Raw genomic sequence first — 20,383 nt, 5'->3', positions numbered from 1 at the left:
AAAGGACATTGTGGGCAGCAAGTGCAGTAGACTAGACAGTGAAGTGCAGGTCCTGGAAAGTGCATTTGGGCTCTTAGATACTGAGGAGCAAGGGAGTAACTGGTCAGGTGTTAGACCTGTGTTGTTGGGAGTGAAGGAAGAATGAAACAGGATGGCCCAGAGGGAGCTGTCCCTGTGAAAGGCTGACAAGGATTGGGAGGGGAATGTGTGTCTGGAGGTCATGTCGGCTAATGACCCTCTGGATATGGACGCTGGTGGGGTGGTAGGTAAGGACAAGGGTCCCCATCTCTGTTGCTGGAGGGAGTGAGGGCCAAAGTGTGGAGTGTGGGTCGGACCCGGCTGAGGGCCCTGTCAACAAAGGTGCTGGGGAATTCACAGTTGAGAAAGAAGGTGGACATTTTGGAGGCTCTCTTGTCAAAGTTGGGATCATTGGAACAAATACAACAGAGATGGAGGACCTGGGAGAATGGAATAAAGACTTTGCAGGAAGCAGGGTGCTAGGATGTATAGTCCAGCTTACTGTGAGAGTTGGTGGATTTATCATGGATATTGTGGCCAGATATCCCCAGAGATGGAAACAGTGGAAGGGAAGGGAGGAATCAGAGATGGAAGAGGTGAAGCTGAGAGTGGAGTGAAAGTTGGAAGCCGAATGAATAAACTTTTCCAATTCTGCACAGGAGAGGGAGGTAGCCACATCATGGATATACTGGAGAAAGAGATGTGGGTGGGGGTCTGAATAGGACTGGAGAAAGGAAGTTCCATGTACCCCACAAAGAGAGAGAGGCTTAACTGGGGCCCATGCGGGTACCCATGGCCAGCCCTCTGACCTGAAGAAAATGAGAGGCGTTAACAATAAAATTGTTCACAGTGAGGACATTGCTGGTGATAGGTCCAGGAAGAAGCGGAGAGCCCTGAGATCATCCTGGTGGGGGATGTACGCATAGAGGGAGTGAACGTCCATGGCAAAGAGGTGGCAGCGGGAGCCAGCTAACTGCAAGTTCTAAAACTGGTATAAAGCAGAGAGGAATTGTGGAATGTAAGTGTGCAGGAACTGGACCAGGCCAACACTTACCCCCAGAGCCACACGCCACCTTCTGCTGCAATCACAAAAGTGTAAGACTTGTCCATTTACTTTCTCAATCTTCAGTATCCAAGGGCCCAAACACACCTTTCAGATGAAGTAGCGCTTTACCTGCACTTCACACACATAATCTCCCAGACTACTGCATTCACTGCTCACAATGTGGTCTCCTCTACATTGCAGAAATAAAGCATAGCCGAGGTGACCATTTTGCAGAACACTTGCATTCAGTCTGCAAAACAGGCCCTGAGCTTCCAGTTGCCTACCACTTCAACACCCCACCCGTTCCCTGGCCAACAATCTCTGTCAAAGGCTCGCTGCAGTCACTCAGCAAAGTTCAGCACAAGCTGGAAGAACAGCTTGTTTTCCACTTGGGCCTTCTAGACTCAACATCAAGTTCAATGACTTTAGGGTTTGAGCTCTTCCATACCCCTCACGATTTTATAAACCTCTTTAAAGTCACTCCTCAGTCTCCGACACTCCAGAGAACACAGCCCCAGCCTATTCACTCTCTCCCTTTGGCTCAAGTCCTAACCCTGGCAACATCCTTGTAAATCTTTTCTAAACCCTTTCAAGTTTCACAACATCCTTCCGATAGGAAGGAGATCAAAATTGCATGCAAATTCCAAAAGTGGCCTAACCAAAGTCCTGTACAGCCGCAACATGACCTCCCAACTTCTATACACAATGCTCTGATCAATAAAGGAAAGCATATCAAATGGCTTCTTCACTATTGTACCTACCTGCGACTCCACTTTCAAGGAGCTATGAACCTGCACTCCAAGGTCTCTTTGTTCAACAACATTCCCCAGCACCTTACCATTGAGTGTGTAAGTCCTGCTAAGATTTGCTTTTCCAAAATGCAGCACTTCACATTTATCTAAATGAAACTCCAAATGTCACTCCTCAGCCCATTAGCCCATCGATCAAGATCCCATTGTAATCAGAGATAACCTTCTCCCCTGTCCATTACACCTCCAATTTTGGTGTCATCTGCAAACTTACTAACTATACCTCTTACGTTCACATCCAAAATAGACAAGATCTTTTCTCTGGGGTGGGGGAGTCCAGAACTAGAGGGCATAGGGAAAGATAGAAAAGGAGCCTAAGAGGTAAATTTTTCATGCAGAGGGTTGTGCGTGTATGGAATGAGCTGCCAGAGGAAGTGGCAGAGGCTGATACAATTACAGCATTTAAAAAGAATCTCGATGGGTATGTGAATAGGAAGGGTTTGGAGGGATATGGGCTAAGTGCTGGCAAATAAGACTAGATTAGGCTGGGATATCTGGTCGGCAAGGACGAGTCGGACCAAAGTGAAGTGTCTGTTTCCATGCTGTACATCTCGATGATTCTATGACTCTAAGTGATAATGAACCATTATAAAATAGTTGGCCTGCCACAACTGCGTCCAGCTCAGAGCACTGGATTTTAGGAAGGATGTGAAGGCCTTGCAGAGGGTGAAGATAACATTTAATAGGATAGTTCAAAAGGGGAGGGCTTTAACTACGTAGATAGATTGGAGAAGCTAACGTTGCTTTCAGAAAGTCAAAAAAGATCAAGGAGAAATTTGATAAGGTATTCAAAGCAATGAGGGCTCCAGGCCAATGTTTTGGCTGAAGGACTCTTTAAAAGAGTGAATACCCATTAAAATAAAAACAAACTGCTGGAGAAACACCAGCATCTGCGGAGACAGAAACAGAGTTAACGGCTCGACTCTGGTAGAAGCCTTTGTTAGAACCCATTGACATTTGCCTAAAATGGCAAAACCATTCAAGTACTCAAAATTTAAAAATGCTGTATGGAACATGGACTTTATATAAAAGTTAAAATACATTATACATATATGCAGATAAGGCAAGAATGTGTGAAGTTGGGAATTGAATGACGGAGCAAGCATGATGGGCTGAATGATCTTATTCCCTTCCGTACCTCAGTGAATTGGACTTCTCTACTTTTGCAGCAGAGTTTGTGTTTCTTTGCCACAATGTTTGACAACATCACACAAACCACTTTATCTCATCTTTTTTGCATTAGAGAAAGGGACACTTTTGATGAACTTGCATCTACAACAGGCTACTTGCCTGTGGTTTGTGTTCCTGTGTAGCACTTAGAAAATTAGAAAATTAGAATAAGGTTAACTCACCAAATTGCTCCTATTCTAACCATCACCATCAGCCTTACCATATCTCCATGTGAAACAGCCAGCCCATCTTTGATGTACACATAGCAGCAGCACCTCACTCCCACCCTCACAGCTTGGACCCAACTCTCAATTTACTTTTGACCACAGCGCCCTGGACAGCTATCCAGATACAAAGACAGCCCTTTTTAGACAGATCCAGAGGGGATTGATTTAGGCTAAATGGTAAAAGACTCAAAGGCAACATGAAGATAAACAGCAGAGGCAATGATTTGTAATGGAGAAAGTGAGGACTGCAGATGCTGGAGATCAGAGCTGTAAGTGTGTAGCTGGAAAAGCGCAGCAGGTCAGGCAGCATCCAAGGAGCAGGAGAATCGACATTTTCAGCATGAGCCTGAAGAAGGGCTGATGCCCGAAACATCGATTCTCCTGCTCCTTAGATGCTGCCTGACCTGCTGCGCTTTTCCAGCAACACATTTTCAGCAATGATTTGTAACGATCTGTAATACATTGCCTGAAAATGTGTTGACAGCCAATTCAGCCATGGCTTTCAAAAACAGATTATGCATTTGAAAGGCTACAGGGAAAGAAAGAGATAATTTGATCTTGCAGAGTATCAGGTTTTACCAATTGAGATCATATCCATTAACCCTCCTAACTAACTCCACGTCCATCTCAATTGGTTCTAATTTCACGCACACTCAGTTTTGTTACGCCTTCCCGTGGAACTATCCCAAAGTGGGCAGAATTTGTGACATCAAAGCTTGACTTACTGTTACAGCTTCCAATGCTACAAGATTGTCGCAGTGGTCTTTCTTCATTTGGGGCCTTCACGTAGCACCAGGGCCCATCTACACCATCTGGATTTCGACAGAACTGATGGTCTCCTACCCCTGTTGTTTGTCACAACATGTTAGCAATAAGATCAAACGGCCATATTTATTCTTATTAATAGAGAAATGAATGATGCTATTCTCAATACCTGTGTCGCTGTCTGGATACAGAGTCAAGTTATAATCACGCTCACTGTGCATCCAGTTCAAACATTTGACTCCTTGTGATGTCATTTGCTGCTCTCCTCTGTAATTCACCCCATTGGAAAGAATACAGTCTGGAACAAATTCATAACATCTGATTAACTCAGTCATCATTAGTCCTAGTGTCAGATTTTGAACCTCCAGAAATGTTCCCTATCAACCAGTGCCACCCCAACCCCAAACCAAACAGACTCACTGATATCCCTGAGTCCCCTTCCACCGCACATGCTAACTCCCTCCTTCAGATCCTGAAGTCATTCTATACATACATTAAAAGCAAGAGGATAACTAGGGGGACCACTCAATAATAAAGAAGGGAACTTGTGGTTGGAGGCAGAGGATGTGGGTGAGATCCTAAATGAATACTTTGTGTCAGTATTCACCCAGGAGGAGGATATGGAGGATTGAGATTTGTGTGGAGTATCACAAAGTTGGTCCTTTTTTCTAAAAGCGGTTCCTTTTCTCAAGGATACTGTGTACTTGGTTTTTCTCAGAGGGGTCATATACAGGCCAGGTGCCAAAACGGCTGGGTTTGGTAGAGAGATGAAAGAACTTTTTGATTATATGTAAACAGGTTAGTGTTTAGGCCAAAGCTTTTATGTTTTTAAAAGTAACCTGTATAAGTCAAAGGGTATGGCCAGCTCTCTAATTGAGCAGTTCAGTCCAGAACTGGGAGGAGTTCAGCTGTGGAGCTGTGTGGAAACAGGCTGCTAGACTGTCTCTCCTTCTACACTTCTAACTTTGACCTGTAAGCCTTTGCTTCATTTTTACTATGTTTAAGGGGATTATTTATTGGGACCCTAGTGTATATTTGGAACAGCATAATTAAGTCTAGTTTGGACAGACTGAGTTCTGTAAGGGTTCTTTATTCTGTTCTTTGCGTTTCATTGTGTAATTTTACTCTGTTTTAAAACCTGGTTGAGGTAAAAACAATGACTGCAGATGCTGGAAAGCAAATACTGGATTAGTGGTGCTGGAAGAGCACAGCAGTTCAGGCAGCATCCAACGAGCAGCGAAATCGACGTTTCGGGCAAAAGCCCTTCATCAGGAATAAAGGCAGTGAGCCTGAAGCATGGAGAGATAAGCTAGAGGAGGGTGGGGGTGGGGAGAGAGTAGCATAGAGTAAATGACCTGGGAGTTGCAGTGGTAGAGGGACTCCCTGAGATTCTTGTAGATAGAGGAGGAAAACTTCTTCAAGGCAGGCATCCTTGCAAGAGGGTTCGCAGTCGGGCAACTCCCAGGTCATTTACTCTATGCTACTCTCTCCCCACCCCCACCCTCCTCTAGCTTATCTCTCCATGCTTCAGGCTCACTGCCTTTATTCCTGATGAAGGGCTTTTGCCCGAAACGTCGATTTCGCTGCTTGTTGGATGCTGCCTGAACTGCTGTGCTCTTCCAGCACCACTAATCCAGTATTTAAAACCTGGTTGTCAACCTAGCTAACTTACTCTGGGTAATTTCACTGTACACTTAGACATAGAGATGTACAGCATGGAAATAGACCCTTCAGTCCAACTTGTCCATGCCAACCAGATATCCCAATCCAATCTAGTCCCACCTGCTAGCACCCGGCCCATATCCTTCCAAACCCTTCCTATCCACATACCCATCCAGATGCCTTTTAAATGTTGCAATTGTACCAGCCTCCATACTTTCTCTGGCAGCTCAATCCATACATGCACCACCCTCTGCATGAAAAGATTGCCCCTTAGGTTTCTTTTATATCTTTTCCTTCTCATCCTAAATCTATGCTTCTACTCCCCCATCCCAGGGAAAAGACCTTGTCTATTTATCCTATCCATGCCTCTCATGGTTTTATAAACCTCTATAAGGTCACCCCTCAGCCTCCAAGGCTCCAGGGAAAACAGCCCCAGCTTATTCAACCTCTCCCTGTAGCTCAAATCCTCCAACCCTGGCAACATCCTTGTAAATCTTTTCTGAACCCTTTCAAGTTTCACAACTTGGGCTGTCTGCTTAAGAATGTTTTGAGTCGTCTGGCCTAGTCCACAACAGGCCATTTTGAGATCAAGAAAGAAGTGATGTTGGGTCTCTTGAAGAGTATTGAGGTGATAGGTCCCCTGGGCCAGATCGTATCTCCACTAAGGTTATTGAGACAGACAAGACAGGAGATTGCTGGGGTCTTGACCCAGATCTTTGTATCCTTGTTAGCCACCGAGAGGTCCTAGAGAATTGGCGAATAGCTAAAGTTGTTCCTCTATTCAAGAGGGGAAATAGGGATAATCCAGGAAACTACAGACCGGTGACTCTCACATCAGTGATTAGATTTCCTACAGTGTGGAAACAAACCCTTCAGCCCAACCAGTCTATACTGACTCTCCAAAGAGTAACCCACCCAGACCCATTTCCCTCTGACTAATGCACCTAACACTGTGGGCAATTTAGAATGGCAAATTCACCTGACCTGCACATCTTTGGACTGTGGGAGGAAACCGGAGCACCCGGAGGAAACCCATGCAGACACGAGGAGAATATGCAGGGTTTGGGAAGGTATAGGAGAGAATTCTTAGGGATAGGATTTACAGGATTTGAAAAAGCATGGCCTAATTAGGGACAGCCAGCATAGATTTGTGCAGGCAGATCATGTTTTATTAACTTGATGAATTTTTCGAGGGGGTGACAATCGTGATCGATGAGGGTAGAGCAGTAGACATTGTGTAAATAGATTTTAATAAGGCTTTTGACAAGGTCCCTCATGGTAGGCTCATCCAGAAGATTAATATGCATAGGATTCACATGGCCACCTGGATTCAGAATTGGCTTGTCCATAGAACGTAGAGGGTAGTGCTGGAAGAGTGTTTTTCCAGCTGGAAGTCTGTGACTTTGTGGTGTCCCGTAGGGACCCATACTGGAACTTCTGCTGTTTGTGATATATATAAATGACTTGAATGAAAATGTAGATCGGGTGGTTAGAAAGTTTGCAAATGATACAAAGATCAGAGTTGTGGATAGTGTAGAATGCTGTCAAAGGATACATTGAGATCTGGGCAAAGCAATGGTAGATAAGAGTTTAATCCAGCTAAATTGAGGTGCTACACTTTAGAAGATCAAATGTTAAGGGAAGAAGTTTACAGTTAATGGCAGGATCCCAAACAGCTTCGACTTACAGGGGCATCTTGGGGTTCAAGCCCATAGCTCCCTGAATGCACATAAGGTGGTAACTAAGGCATATGGTGTGCTTGCCTTCATTAGTCAAGGAACTGAGTACAAGAGTGAGGATGTTATGTTGCAGCTTTATAAGCCTTTGTTATGTCACACCTGGAGTATTGTGTTCAATTCTGGTCGCCACATTACAGAAAGGAATGTGGAGGCTTTGGAGAGGGTGGAGAAGAGGTTTACCAGGACACTGCCTGGATTAGAGTGTGTGAGCTACAAGGAGAATCATAGAGTCCTACAGCAGGGAAACAGGCCCTTTGGCCCAAAGTGGTCCATGCTGACCAAACTGTCCATCAACACTAACCCCAATTCCCGGCAGTTGGTCTCCATCCTTTTAAATCTTGCCTATCCATGTATTTGTCCAAATTCCTTTTAAATGTTATTAATGTACATGACTCAACCACTTCCGTTGGTAGCTCATTCCATATGCTTACCGCCCTCAGCGTATAAACATGCCCCTCAGGTTCCCTTTTATTCTTTCCCCTTAAACCGATGCCCCACAGTCCTTGATTGACGCCCTCTAGTTCTTAATTCCTCAACCCTTGGAAAAAGACTGAGTGCATGAACTCTCTCCATGCTTCTCATGATCTTATAGAAGTATATAAGACCCCCCTCAATCTCCTATGCTCGAATGAAATAAGTCACAATGTGTATCTATTAGATTAGATTAGATTAGACTAGACTAGATTTACAGCCCTTCGGCCCAACAAGTCCACACCGACCCGCCGAAGCGCAGCCCACCCATTCCCCTACATTTACCCCTTAACTAACACTACGGGCAATTTAGCATGGCCAATTCACCTGACCTGCACATCTTTAGACTGTGGGAGGAAACCCACGCAGACACGAGGAGAACGTGCAAACTCCACACTGTCAGTCGCCTGAGGCAGAAATTGAACCCGGGTCTCTGGCGCTGTGAGGCAGCAGTGCTAACCACTGTGCCACCATGCCGCCCAAACTTGACAGCAAATGCTTTTCAAATCTTACCTTGAAAGAAATATGACATCAGCTGCAGTAGAATACTGGTCAGGAGGATTTACGTGAGCATAACTAAAAATAACATAACCTATGTTCTCTGGGTAACCCAAGGATTGGAACCTGTGAACATATTTATCCCCATCTAGTGTATCTTTTTTTTAAAATGTTCTAGTTGCTCTTTAAAACACTGACTTTAGGTTGTTTCATCATAATGCTTAATTCCAGTACATCAAAATCAACATTGGACCGAGTCCAAGCCAACTGTTAAACTAGTTAGCACTGCTGCCTCACAGCGCCAGAGACCTGGGTTCAATTCCCGACTCAGGCGACTGACTGTGTGGAGTTTGCACGTTCTCCCCGTGTCTGCGTGGGTTTCCTCCGGGTGCTCCGGTTTCCTCCCATAGTCCAAAGATGTGCAGGTCAGGTGAATTGGCCATGTTAAATTGCCCATCGTGTCAGGTAAAGGGGTAAATGTAGGGGAATGGGTGGGTTGCGCTTCGGCGGGTCGGTGTGGACCTGTTGGGCTGAAGGGCCTGTTTCCACACTGTAAGTAATCTAATCTAATCTAATCTAATCTAATTCACCCTGACCAACTAAGCTTCACGATTGCTTTCTGATACAATTTTAGTGCAAACTGACCAAGATGGGAATATTACTTCCTAAAAAACGTTTGCGGATGTAAAGCTATTCCAAACCACCTCTGTAAAACAACTAAACAATATATTTAAAAGATCAGATTCTCAATTTTAAATTCCGTTGTAATTTAATTTATATATCTGGAATTACCACCCCATTGGAAATCATCAACAGACATCATGAAGATACCTGAACCTTTACCTTCATGGTCCCAACAAAACATTACAGGATCTGGTTTCAGCTGAACAGTAGGCCCAATTTTCACAAAATAGGAATTCCTCACACTGCAACTCACTAGTATTTGTTATCACTCAGTCTCTATTCAAAACCCCTTGTAACTCATTTCACTTTAGCCTGATAGATTCCATCTGCAAAGAGCAAGAGGAACATTGAGACCAACAGCAGGATAACTCGGGGGTTCAGAATCAACTGACCATCCTCAAATACAATAGGATCAGTGACATGTCTTTTTGCTGCACAACTAAAACATTAAAATCAGAGCAGGTATAACCATAAGAGAATTAACAAAGATATCGGCACTGAGTTGGTCTACAGGCATTAATTAAAATTAATAGTTTGAACAAGTACTAACAAGATTATTAAAAAGAGGGAAGAGAGGGTTTCTTCAGGATCATGGGTGGCCAAACTTTTCACCTAGAATTTCTGCACCATGTAGAATCTCAATGACATTTCGCACATCTTGAGGAACAAAAAAAGGTAATTGTGTCCAACTGCACAGCACAAACTCAGAATTCCAGGGAGGCTGAGTTCCTGGATCCAAAGTTCCCAAAGATTCTTCCACCCCTCCAGGCAGCAAGAATTCAGGAGAGCAAATGAATAGCTATCAGGAAAAGCAGAAATGCTCAAAGAGTCACTATTGAGATTGCTGGAATTGTAAAGCCAAACATATCACTTATTCTTCCACTCCACTGAGTCCAGAGGTGGCTGTATAGACCCATGTACAGATCCATACACTGTGTTACACTTGGGGCAAAAGGTAGTCGCAGGAAAGGGTTTGGGGGGGGGGGGGCGCTGGGGCAGAAATGTGTTCCTATATCCCAATATGCGCGTGGCTTCTGTTTTTTTTTCCCCTGATGGCAAGTCTCAAGATGGTCAACGCCATCCTGGATGCGCTTCCTCCACTTTGGACTGTCTTGGGTCAGTGACTGCCAAGTGTATGGGAATGCTGCACTTCCCCAGTGAGGCCTTGAGGGTGTCACTAAAACACTTCCTCCTCCCACCTGGGCCTTGCCTGCCATTTCGAAGCTGGGAGTAGAGCACCTGCTTCTTTTTTTTGGGGGGGGACTTGTATCAGTTATGCGATATGCAGTAGCCGATCAAGGGTGCCCTATGCCTCGATGCTGAAGAGTGGTTCTGGTCTTTCTTCCCAGATTTGCAGGATATTGCGTAGGTAGCATGGTGGTACAGCTCCAGGGTCTTGAGATGTCTGCTGTAGACAGTCCATGTCTTAGAACCATATAGAAGTGCTCGGAACTACCACAGCTATGTATATCATGATCTTGGTGTCAGATCTGATGTTGTTGTTCTTGAACAACCTTTTCCTCAGGCAGCCATAGGCTGTAATAGCACACTGGAAGCAGTGCTGGATCCCTTCATCAATATCTGCTCTGGCCACAGAACACCCAAAGTATTGGACGTGTTCTACACTCTAAGGCCTCCCCATGGACCTTGATGATTGGGTGTTCACTCCACAATGCTGGGCCAGGTTGGTGGACAGCCTTCATCCTACAGATCTTCTGGGTGAAACCCATGTTCTCATATGCCTTTGTAAAGGTGCTGATGATAATCTGGAGTATATCCTCTGAGACTGCACATATGCAAGCATCACCTGCATACTGTAGCTCGATGACACTGGTTGGTTATGGATATGGTGGAAGTTGAATAATTTTCCACTGGTTCTATAAATTAGCTCCACTCCAGCAGGGAGCTAGTTAGTAGTAAAGTGAAGCACTGCAGCAAGGCAGATTGGGAACAGTGTTGGGGCGCCATCACTATCCTGCTTGCCACCGGCCCCGAACAGAGAAACGGGTCAGTGGTAGAGCTATTTGTCACTGCCATAACTTCCATGTCGTCGTGGCGCAGGCAAAGAATGGTGGCGTATTTCATGGTGCAACCAATGCAGAGAAGGATGCTCCATGACGCTTCCCAGTTGACAGTGATAAAGGCCTTTGTAAAGTCGAAGGAGGCCATGTTCACGTGTAGGTTCTTTTCTCTGCATTTCTCCAGCAGTTGTTGTGAAGTGAAGATCATTTCAGTTGTGCCCCTCCGTGGCTGAAAGCCACACTACAATTCTGGGAGGAGCTCCTCATCCACAGGGAGGAGACAATTGAGGACAACTGTAGCAATGATGATTCCATCAGTTGACAGCAGGAATATTCTCCTGTAGTTACCACACTCGGACTTGTTCCCTTTTTTGAAAAGCTCGCATTTGTGGCATCTCTGCGCTGTCCCGGGATGCTTTCCTCCTTCTAGATAAAGCAGACAAGGGTGTGTAAGTGCAGCAGCTCTTCGTCTCCTCACTTCAACACCTCAGCAGGGATACCATCTGCTCCTGTGGACTTTTTGTTCTTAAGCCAGTAGATGGCCTTCTCTGCTTTGTGCAAGGTTGAGGTGTTGCTGAGCTCGTGGTGCATAGCATACTATGGAATGCATTCAAGGATGCTCAGATCGATGACAGAGCCCTGGTTGACAAGGTCTCTGAAGTATTTCCCGCAATGTTGTTTGATGATTATTTATGTTTGATAATAATCACTCTGTCTTTGGCCAGCAATGGGGTAGGGCTTTGGGTGCTTGTTGTCTTTGGTAAATTGACTTGACAGCACAGAAGAAACTCTTGCATATGATGGTTTGATGGTTGTCTGTTATTTGTTGGGCTTCCAGTGCTTTCCCCACCCACCATCTGTTCTTTATGTCGCAGGTTTGTTGTTGGACCCTCAGCCACCTGTACGCTTGCTTTTTCTCTTCTGAGTGCAGCTGTTGTTTTACACAGAGATGCCATGCGCTTCCAGCTTAACAGTTCCTGGATCTTCTCCTCAAGCCAGACTTGGTGTTTCCTGGCTGAGTGACCGACCGAGTTTTTGCAAGCATTGATAATGGCAATGAAGGGCAGACCAGAGGCTGTTAGGATCGTGGCCCAGTGGCACCAGGATTAGATTAGATTAGATTACATTACAGTGTGGAAACAGGCCCTTCGGCCCAACAAGTCCACACCGACCCGCCGAAGCGCAACCCACCCATACCCCTAACCTAACACTACGGGCAATTTAGCGTGGCCAATTCACCTGACCTGCACATCTTTGGACTGTGGGAGGAAACCGGAGCACCCGGAGGAAACCCACGCAGACACGGGGAGAACGTGCAAACTCCACACAGTCAGTCGCCTGAGGTGGGAATTGAACCCGGGTCTCTGGTGCTGTGAGGCAGCAGTGCTAACCACTGTGCCACCATGCCGCCCAACCTGATTGTGGAGAGGAATTGGTTGGATGAGGTTATTTGTTCCTGTGTCTTTGAGTGCCTCAATGTTGAATTTCCTGTGGCACTGCTTGTTGTCTTCGCTGCAGCGAGACTATGTTTATGTTGATTCTGGCTCGGATCAGGCAACAGTCCATCCCAGTAGTCATTAACTCCTGTTATTGCACGGGTGATTTTATCGTCTTTCCAATGTCTCACTTTGATGATGCAGTCGTCAAGAAGATGCCAGCGTTTGGAATGCAGGTTCTGACATGCTGTCTTGTATTTGCCCCTTTGGCAGAATGGTGTGTTGGTGATGAGGAGGTTGTGTTTGTATCATTTGGTCAGAAAGACAGTGCTGTTGCTTCCCTACTCTCTCTTTCCTGATTACACTGCCCTAAAGGTCTGCACTTTTGCCAACTCTTACATCGAGGACAGTTAGTTTGCCCAATGAAATGATCCATGAGTGTGTTTGGTCGAGACTGGGAGTAGAATTTCTTCTTGTCCTCAGCTGCTGCATTGAGTGATGGTTCAGTGGTGCTCAGTGGTTAGCACTACCACCTCACAATGCCAGGGACCTAGGTTCGAATCCATCTTTGGGCAACTATCTGTGTGAAGTTTGCACAGTCTCCCCATGTCTGTGAGAGTTTCCTCCCACAATCCAAAGATGTGCAGGTTAGGTGTATTGGCCATGCTAAATTGCCCATTGTGTTCAGGGATGTGTATGTTAGGTGCATAGGATAGGGGAATGGGTCTAGATGGGATACACTTCAGAGGGTTGGTGTGGACTTGTTGGGCCAAATGACCTGTTTCTACACCGTAGGGATTCCATGATTCACTTATTCCGTAGGGAAAGTCTTTGAGTTGGTCCATCAATTGATTTTTTGATGTCAAAGCTAACTGCACAGATACGGTGCTCTCTTTTGGCCTTGCCCTTCCAGAAAAATGTGTAGCCCCCACCTTTCTCCCAGAGCTCCTTCCGCTTCCCGCCAGGTTTCACTCAAAGCAACAATGTCAATATCAGAGTGCCCGAGTTCCCCAGCAACAATACCAATGCAGCATTCTGGTCTGTCATAGAGATGTACAGCACAGAAACAGACCCTTCGGTCCACGCTGACTAGATATCCAAATTAATCTAGTCCCTTCTGCCAGCACTTGGTCCATATCACTCTAAACCCTTCCTATTCATATACCCATCCAGGTGCCTTTTAAACGTTCTTATTGTACTAGCCCCACCGCTGGGCTGGGAGCGTTGTTATAAAATTATGGGTCGGGGTGGGGGGGGGGGGGGGGGGGGGGATGTTATTGGAGTACTTAAAAAAAACCAACTGTACAGCACAGGAACAGGCCCTTTAGCCTACGATGTTGAGCTGAACATGATGTCAAATTTAACTAATTCTGTTTGCTTCCCCTTGATCCACATCCTTCCAATTCTTGTACATTCATGTGCTTATTTAAAAGTCCCTTCAACACCCCTATCGCATCCACCTCCACCACCACCACTGACAGCACGTTCTAGACACCTACAACTCCAAATTCACAATCTTGCACTTTCTCCCTCTCACCTTAATTGTATTAGAAATTTTGACTCTGGGAAAAGATTCTGACTCAACCCCTGTATGCATCTCATAATCTTATAGATTTCTATCAAGTCTCCACTCAGCCTCCGCAGCTCCAGAGAAAACCACCCAAGTTTTTCCAGTCTCTCCTTGTAGCTCGTACCCTCTAATCCAGGCAGCAGCCTGGTAAACCTCTTCTACACCCTCTCTAAAGCCTCCACATCCTTCCTGTAATGTGGCAACCAGAACTGAACGCAATACTCAAAGTGTGACCTAACCAAAGTCTCTTAAAGGTGCAACATGACATCCTGACTCTTGTACTTAATTCCCCAATCCATAAAAGCGAGCATGCCATATGTTTTGTTATCACCTAATCTACTTGCATGGACACTCTATGGAGAAAGTGAGGCCAGCAGATGCTGGAGATCAGAGTCGAAGAGTGTGGTGCTGGAAAAGCACAGCCGGTCAGGCAGTATACAAGGACCAGGAGAGTCGACACTTCGAGCATCAGTTCTTCATCAGGAATTGGGGTGTGTGTGCGTGCGCGTGTGCGTGTGCATGCGTGGCCCAAGGGGGATGAGAGAGAAATGGGAGGGGGTGGGGCTGAGGAGAAGGTAGATGGGAATGCAATAGGTAGATGAAGGTGGGGTGAAGGTGATAGGTCAGAGAGGCGGGTGGAGTGAATAGGTGCTGTAACTCCCCCTCCCACTCTGCTGAGGACATGCAAGTCCTAGACCTGATCCAGAGCCAAACTCTAGCAACCCAACGCCTGGAGGAAGAATGCCTCATCTTCCACCTTGGGACTGTCCATCTACATGGGATCAATGTGGATTTCACCAGTTCCCCAATTTCCCCACCTTATCTCAGATCCAACCGACCAACTCAGCACCGCCCTCTTGAACTGTCCTACCTGTCCATCTTTCTTCCTACTTATCCACTCCACACTCCTCTCCAACCTATCACCTTTGCCCACACCTTCATCTACCTATCGCATTCTCAGCTACCCAAACACCTCCTCCTCCACCCCCGCCCCATTCCTGATGAAGACCTTATGCTTGAAATGTCAACTCTCCTGCTCCTCGGATGCTGCCTAACTGGCTGTGCTCTTCCAGCACCACAATCTTCAACTCTGGCCACACTATGGAGTAATGGGCTTGAGATCCAAGATCTCTCTGTAATTCAATTATGTTCAGGATCCTATCATTAACTGTATATCTTTTCCTTTAGATTTCATCACCGGATGTGCAGCACCTCACATGTACGTGGGTTAACCTCCATCCACCATTTCTCCACCCATATTTGCAACTAATCTGTATCCAGCTATATCTTTTAACAACCTTTCTACACTATCCACAATTCCACCGAGGTCTGTATTGTCTGCAAACATACTCACCCATTTTCATCCATGTAGTAAAGTAGGAGTCAGTCATACAGTATGGAAACAGGTCCTTTAGCCCAACCCATCCATGCCGACCAGATTTCCTAGCTAAATTAGTCGCATTTGCCTAGTTCAGGCCATATGTGTCTAAACTTTTCCTATCCATAGTCCCAAGCACAGGCTCCTGAGGAATTCCATGACAAACCTTTCTCCAGACTGAAAACATTCATTAACCAGTTTTCTGCCGATCAGTTTTGCACTCTTTAAATTGCAACTGTCCTTTTCATTCCATGAGTTATAGCTTAGTTCAGTCTGTCGAGGCATTTTTTGATCAAATATTCTTGTTAACATTATTACTGCCATTAAAACTCCATCTGGATAAACAATGTGTCCTTAACAAACCCATATTGGCCTTTCTCAATTAAGCCAAATTCACCTAAGTGACTAATGATTTATCCAAATTAGTGTTTCTAGAAGCTTCCCCACCATTGACCAAACTGTATAAAAGCAAATTACTGCAGATGCTGGAATCTGTAACCAAAAGAGAAAATGCTGGAAAATCTCAGCAGGTCTGGCAGCATCTGCAAGGAGAGAAAACAGCTGACGTTTCGAGTCCAACTGACCACTTTGACAAAGGGTCAGTTAGACTCGAAATGTCAGCTCTTTTCTCTCCTTACAGATGCTGTCAGACCTGCTGAGATTTTCCAGCATTTTCTCTTTTGGTCATTGACCAACCTGTAGTTGCTTAGCTCAACTTTGCACCTTTTAATCAGCAGTGGAGCAATACTTACAATTCTCCAGTCCTCTAGCTTCACCCAGAGTCTCAAGCAGACTGGACAACTATAGCCAATGCCTCCACAATTTCTAGTCACTTCCCTCAACGCCCGTGGATGCATGTGATTTGCTCCTCACCCATTTTAAGTACAGACAGCTTAACCAATATTGTACCAATTTTAAACTCCTATTTCTGGACTGTCTCCTCACATTATGGCGGCATTTCCTACCTTGCTAAAGGCAGACACAAAATATTCAATACATCAGCCATGCACATTTTTGCTGCCTATATTGGTCCTACACCTGCTTTTAGCGTCTACCAGTCAGTCATTTATATCATAAACAGAAGAGATCCCAGTACAGATCACTGCAGAATACCATTAAGTCATGGACTTCCAGCCATAAAAACAATTCAAGTGTTACATAAATCTTGCTGCAGCTACAGCAGAAGCTCCGGCTTACTGGCAAATGGGCATTTGTAGGTTGTACAGCCACTTCCAAGTCCTGTTCCAATCACCAAAAGATCCAGATCAGAGGCTGCCAGGAGATGGGAGGCACCAATGGATCAGGGATTACACAGGAAACGACAAATAAAGGGTTCCCATTTTGGACTCGAAGCATTAACTCTATTTCTCTCTCCATAGACCCTGCCAGACCTGCTGAGTTTCTCTAGCACTTGCTGCTTTTATTTCCAATCTCCAACATCTGCAGTATTCTGCTTTTGTTAGGCAACAATAAAGAATCAGGTAGGCGAAAGTGAGGACTGCAGATGCTGGAGATTAGAGAAACGTCGATTTGCCTGCTCCTCGGATTCTGCCTGACCTGCTGTGCTTTTCCAGCACCACACACTTAAGAAGAAAGAATCGAAATGCAGTCTTTAAAAGACTCTCCATAGTCAGGGGAGACAGGCATATTTCTGTAACCATCGTTATGAGCGTTGCATGGTTTGTTGCCTCCCACATGCCAGGGCAAGGAACATCAGGACAGGGCACAGAGTATTTTGCACAGGGGAGGGGTGAGGCAAAAGGTGTAGTAGACATTGATCAGAGAGTTGAGGGCAGGTTTTAGGTCTAATAGTCAGATTTTCAGAAGCTGGGGAGAAAATTTAATAAATGGAACTCCATAAGAAGTAATCTGAGGACTATTCCCAATACCATTCATTCGTGAAAATAGAAAAGATAGGAAGGATCAGCGCACTGAGGCACTGAAATCAATTCTGGGGCAGGAAGCACTTATTTAAAGGTTGCACCTCAACAGTGGATGCAATGTTTTTGTAGGTAGTTTTGCTAGTGAGATCAGGTTAACACAAACTTACCAATGTCACACCAGGACTGGTAAATTAAACAGTTTCTGTTTTTAAGCATGCATTACAGGATTGCTCAAATCCATTAGAAGGGTTCAGCAATTATAGTTAGAAGAAAACTAAACTGCAACACCCTCATATCAGTTATAACTGTGCAGAGACTACTTAACCCACTGTGCCTGTGCCATTCTCTGAAAAGCAGTCCAGTCTGTCCCACTCTATCCCCATAGCCCTGCAAATTTATTTTGTTCAAGATGTTGGACAAGGTTCCCCATGGGAGACTGGTTAGCAAGGTTAGATCTCGTGGAATACAGAGAGAACTCGCCATTTGGATACAGAACTGGCTCAAAGGTAGAAGACAGAGGGTGGTGGTGGAGGGTTATTTTTCAAACTGGAGGCCTGTGACCAGTGGAGTGCCACAAGGATTGGTGCTGGGTCCACTACATTTTGTCCTTTACATAAATTATTTGGATGTGAGCATAAGAGGTATAGTTAGTAACTTTGCTGATGACACCAAAATTGGAGGTGTAGTGGACAGCGAAGAGGGTTACCTCAGATTACAACGGGATCTTGATAAGATGGGCCAATGGGCTGCGAAGTAGGAGACGGAGTTTAATTTAGATAAATGCGAGGTGCTGCATTTTGGGAAAGCAAATCTTAGCAGGACTTATACACTTCATGCTAGTGAGTGTTGCTGAACAAATAGACCTTAGAGTACAGGTTCATAGACCTTGGATTGAAAGTGGAGTCACAGGGAGATAGGATAGTGAAGAAGGCATTTGGTATGCTTTATTGGTCAGAGTATTGAGTACAGGAGTTGGGAGGTCATGTTGCGGCTGTACAGGACATTGGTTAGGCCACTGTTGGAATATTGCATGCAATTCTGATCTCCTTCCTATTGGAAGGACGTTGTGAAACTTGAAAGGGTTCAGAAAAGATTTACAAGGATGTTGCCAGGGTTGGAGGGTTTGAGCAATAGGGAGAGGTCGAATAGGCTGGGGCTGTTTTCCCTGGAGCATCGGAGGCTGAGGGGTGACGTTATAGAGGTTTATAAAATCATGAGGGGCATGGATAGGAAAAATAGACAAAGTCTTTTCCCTGGGGTGCGGGAGCCCAGAACTAGAGGGCATAGGTTTAGGGTGAGAGGGGAAAGATATAAAAGAGACCTAAGGGGCAACGTTTTCACACAGAGAGTGGTGTGCGTATGGAATGAGCTGCCAGAGGAAGTGGTGGAGGCAGGTACAATTGCAACATTTAAAAGGCATTTGGATGGGTATATGAATAGGAAGGGTTTGGAGGGATATAGGCCAGGCGCTGGCAGGTGGGACTAGATTGGGTTGGGATATCTGGTCAGCATGGATAAGTTGGACCAAAGGGTCTGTTTCTGTGCTGTACATCTCTATGACTCTATGTCACCTAACTTCCTTTTGAGATCATAGTCTCAACTTCTACAATCATTTTAAGCAGTCAGTTCCAGCTGATGGCTTCTGAGGCAGCATAGTGGCTCAGGTGCCAAGGAACTGGGTTCGATTCCAGCCTCAGGTGACTGTCTGTGTGGAGTTTGCACATTCTCTCCATGCCTGCATGGGTTTCCTCCCAAAGATGTGCAGGTCAGGTGAATTGGCCATGCTAAATTGCCCAAAGTGTTCAGGGATGTGAAGGTTAGGAACATTAGTTAGGGGAATGGGTCTAGATGGGTTACTCTTCGAAGGGCTTATGCCCGAAACGTCGATTCTCCTGTTCCTTGGATGCTGCCTGACCTGCTGCGCTTTTCCAGCAACACATTTTCTACTCTTCGAAGGGTCAATGTGACTTGTTGGGTCGAAGGACGTGCTTCCACACATAGGGATTCTATTATTATGCCATACTCTGCCAAGCTAGACTATGCAATGACTACTGGGTACGTATTAACATATTCCCATCTCAACGAGATAAGGACTGGCAATCAGTTGCCCTCTTTTCAACCGCCTCTCAGTCAATTGTAACAAGTATTTTTATTTTTCTTTGGCACACAACTATTTGCATATCACATGTCATTTAAAGATATAGTTATGAAATCAATATAAGGAGCCAAACAGAATACAGAACCAGAATGTCAGCTCTGAAGAGCAACTCTCTTCTCTTCACAGATGCTGGCGGATCTGCTGACTTTCTGCAGCATTTACTATATTTCAGATTTCCAGCCTCAACAGAGTTGCAGCTTAATGAAGCCTTACAGTCCTTTTGGTGGCAAATTTGGATGATGTTTTTTGGAAGTCCTGGTGAAAGAGTTTTGCCATAATTTGCTTTTCCACCAGCTCTCAAGATGACAAGAGGTAAGTCAGAGGGGCAGGGTGGGTCAGGAGTTTTCTCTCTGCTCTGCACCTCCAAAGCAGCTGTTGAATCTCCTGGACTTGCCGCAATCTATGTGGTCAGGTGATCTGAGTGCAGTTTGTACATTCTCCCAGTGTCTATGTGAGTTTCCTCCAGGTGCTCCAGTTTCCTCCCACAGTCCAAAGACGTGCAGACAAAATGGATTGGACATGCTAAATTGTCCATAGTGTCCAAGAACATGCAGGTTAATGGATTAACCATGGGAAATGCAGAGTTACAAAGAAAGGGTGTGCCTGGGTGGGTGGTTCTGCAGAGGGTCGGTGTGGACTCTTTGGGCCAAGTGGCCTGCTTCCACACTGTAGGGATTCTATTTTACTCTGTGATCACAACAGCCATTTTAGATGCATGCCTATTCTTTTTATAAAAGATTTTAGTTCATAAAAGGTTCCAGATCTCAGATAACGGAACAATAGGTGGACTGTGTTCAACTCAATTAGGACAATTTGCACCAGTAGATAGAAGTAGAAAGTAGCAATATG

The 20,383-nt window shown here is 45.3% G+C and overlaps 2 protein-coding genes across 3 annotated transcripts in view; one reads left to right on the top strand and one right to left on the bottom strand.

Annotated features, from left to right (window-relative positions):
* The window catches only part of rnf185 (ring finger protein 185), a 77,031-nt gene extending 57,185 nt beyond the window's left edge, over positions 1–19,846 (top strand). For both annotated transcript variants that reach the window (XM_072587038.1, XM_072587037.1), the window contains exon 6: positions 19,707–19,846. In XM_072587038.1, the coding sequence (XP_072443139.1) occupies positions 19,707–19,736 (30 nt within the window). In that variant the 3' untranslated portion in view covers positions 19,737–19,846. The remainder of the gene's footprint in view (positions 1–19,706) is intronic.
* Positions 1–20,383, bottom strand: part of pik3ip1 (phosphoinositide-3-kinase interacting protein 1) — a 55,854-nt gene that overhangs the window by 19,867 nt on the left and 15,604 nt on the right. The window contains exons 2-3 of the mRNA XM_072587034.1: positions 4,204–4,332; positions 3,995–4,114 (exon numbers count right to left, since the gene is read on the bottom strand). Of these exons, the coding sequence (XP_072443135.1) occupies positions 3,995–4,114; positions 4,204–4,332 (249 nt within the window). The remainder of the gene's footprint in view (positions 1–3,994; positions 4,115–4,203; positions 4,333–20,383) is intronic.

This window comes from Chiloscyllium punctatum, chromosome 17, assembly GCF_047496795.1.
Source record: "Chiloscyllium punctatum isolate Juve2018m chromosome 17, sChiPun1.3, whole genome shotgun sequence".
In the NCBI taxonomy this organism is placed as follows: domain Eukaryota; kingdom Metazoa; phylum Chordata; class Chondrichthyes; order Orectolobiformes; family Hemiscylliidae; genus Chiloscyllium; species Chiloscyllium punctatum.
This window is presented reverse-complemented; position numbering and strand designations above follow the sequence as displayed.